The 2,505-nt window shown below is 54.8% G+C and overlaps 1 protein-coding gene across 1 annotated transcript in view; it reads left to right on the top strand.

Moving 5' to 3' along the window:
• Positions 1-1,070: 1,070 nt before the first annotated feature.
• Positions 1,071-2,505, top strand: part of LOC103773629 (dihydropyrimidinase-related protein 4-like) — a gene marked incomplete at both ends in the record, with an annotated part of 4,603 nt that continues 3,168 nt past the window's right edge. Inside the window, 2 exons of the mRNA XM_008941005.1 lie at positions 1,071-1,139; positions 1,213-1,338. Coding sequence (XP_008939253.1) covers positions 1,071-1,139; positions 1,213-1,338 — 195 coding nt within the window. The remainder of the gene's footprint in view (positions 1,140-1,212; positions 1,339-2,505) is intronic.

Raw genomic sequence — 2,505 nt, 5'->3', positions numbered from 1 at the left:
CCCAGAGGTCCCTTCCCACCCCTGCCATTCTGTCACTGTTCAGTGGTTCCCAGCAAGTATATTTTGGTGCTTCTTAAAGGATGACTGACTCTCCTAATGAGACTTTATCACCTCTATCTTGTTTAGAAGCCTTGAGTACTTGACAAAATAAGGACACTGGCAGCATAATGTCCCTTACACTTGCCAAAATTCATCTCCACCCAGGGGGCTCAGGAGCTGCCTTGGTGTCGCAGAATTTGCTCCTGTTCATTATTTTTCCTTTTTACCTTTAGAAAAGAAAATCTTAGCTACATACTCCAGTCAGGGGACACAAGCTGGAGTTAGACTTGCAGTTCCTTGAGCTCATGGTCACACAAGTGTCCAGCCTGGTGTGGGAGGGGAGTTTAAAATGAAAGTGGGATCCCAATCCTCCGGATGGGCTTATTTGGACCAACTGGGTAAAGGGTAATTCCCACCTGCCTGGGAGTCTGTCTCAGAAACCTTCTCTTTGGCTGGCTGTGGCACAGAACGTGGTCCCAGGCAGTTCAATAGCTACAGAAGTGCTTCTGTAAGCTGCCAGCGTGGTCACACTCAAGCCCTGGGGACAAACTTGGAGGATGTCTGGAACAGGAGTACAGAGCAAGAACCTTCCCTGGGGAGCAGGGCCCTTCAGTGCTGTGAGGTCGGGTCTGTAGTGCTGAGAGCCCCAAAACTGGACCCACTGTTTGAGGTGCAGGCTCCCACTGACCAGCACCAGGGGACAATCCCTGCCCTAGCCCTGCACAGCCTTAGAGTGAGCAGCAATGGGTGTAAAATCCCATCTCCTCCAGGACTCTCGCTGGGTTTGAAGAGTGGGGAAGGTCCAAAGCTGCTGTTGGGACACAGCAGTTCCCAGTTTAGAAATGCTTCCACAGAACAAGATGGGTCTCCTAGGGAGCAGCCACGGTGGTCTGTGAGGTGGCAGAGGTTCAGATGGCATCGCCTGGGCGTGCTCATGAGCTGCCCTCAGCGTTCAGGAGGTCTGTGCCCTGCGCTGCTTGGGGCAGGCTGCTCCTGTCGCTGAGCGCCCTTCCGCTCCTCTGTCCACCTAGGAGCAGAAGAGGCTGCTGGAGCTTGGGATCACTGGGCCCGAAGGTCACGTCCTGAGCCGCCCCGAGGAGGTGAGGTCTCTGGCAGGCACGGGGGCTGGGCAGAGGGCCCCGAGCCCCCCCTGCCTCCGCTCTGGTCCCGCAGGTGGAAGCCGAGGCCGTGTACCGCGCGGTGACCGTGGCCAGGCAGGCCAACTGCCCCTTGTACGTCACCAAGGTCATGAGCAGAGCTGCTGCGGACGTCCTGGCTCGGGCGAAGAGGAGAGGTGAGGTGCTGGCTCCCTCCGCACGCTGACCCAGCCGCCTGGCTGTGCCCAGGGGCGTCCCCCAGCTGCAGGGCACAAGCACCCATCCCCTCCCGAGTCCCCTCGTGCTTTAGGGTGCCGAACCCCAGAGCTGGCTGCTCTTCCCGGTGTGCCAGCACTAGCTGCTCTGAGCTGGAAAGGCTTGAGGAGGTGGGCTTGGAACTTTGACACCTGAATCTCAGTAGGCACAGACGAAAAATGGATTTCATTCACTTGCAGTCATTTGTCATGAACTAATTGAGACCTGGATCTGGAGAAAGCTCCACATCCAAACCGAGGGCAGAGTGGGATGAGCTGGGAGTGACCCTCTGGGGAGCGGGGTGTGAGGCCATGCCAGGGACAGGGACAGGAGGGTCCACAGCCACCTCTGTACCCTACCAGGAGACTCTGCTAGAGATGCTGGTTTCATTTAGAGGAAGAGGTGATGGTTTGTAGATTTATGTTTGCTCTGAGGAGAAAATAGATTCAAAACTTATTTTGACAGCATTGCCTAGTCATCTGAGCTCAGTGCCACCAGTCATCTGGGGGTACTGATTGGCAGCCAGCTAAAAGTGACCCAGAAGGCCACCACCATCCTGGCTTGGGTCAGCACTAGTGTGGCCAGTAGGACCAGGGCAGGGATCATCCCCCTGGACTGAGCACTGGGGAGGCCACACTTAAAATCCCAGGTTCAGTTTTGGGCCCCTCACTCCAAGGAGGACATTAAGGAGCTGGAGCATGTCCATAGAAGGGCAGCAAAGCTGGGGAAGGGTCTAGAGCACAAGTCTGGTGAGAAACGGCCTCAAGTTGCACCAGATTTAGGTTGAACATTAGGAAAAATCCTGAAAAATCCAGAGGTTGTCAAACCCTGGAGCAGGCTGCCCAAGGGAGTGGTTGAATTGCTGTCCCTGGATGTTTTTCAAAGCCATGCAGATGTAGTGCTAAGAGACATGGCTCAGTGTGCAACTTGCTAGTTAGGTTAATGGTTGGAACTGATGATCTTAAAGATCTTTTCCAACCAAAATGATTCTGTGATTCTGTGATTCTAAGCTGAATAAATTCCCATGAATTAAACAAGCTGAAGCAGAGGAGCACTGAGGACAACCAGGCTCCCCTGTCTGGCCGTGGGGGGTGAGGAGGTGCCAGAGGCACCT

The sequence above is a fragment of the Merops nubicus genome, unplaced genomic scaffold (assembly GCF_000691845.1).
Source record: "Merops nubicus isolate BGI_N331 unplaced genomic scaffold, ASM69184v1 scaffold28455, whole genome shotgun sequence".
In the NCBI taxonomy this organism is placed as follows: Eukaryota; Metazoa; Chordata; class Aves; order Coraciiformes; family Meropidae; genus Merops; species Merops nubicus.
The sequence above is the reverse complement of the archived record's forward strand: the minus strand, read 5'-3'. Positions and strand labels throughout refer to the sequence as shown.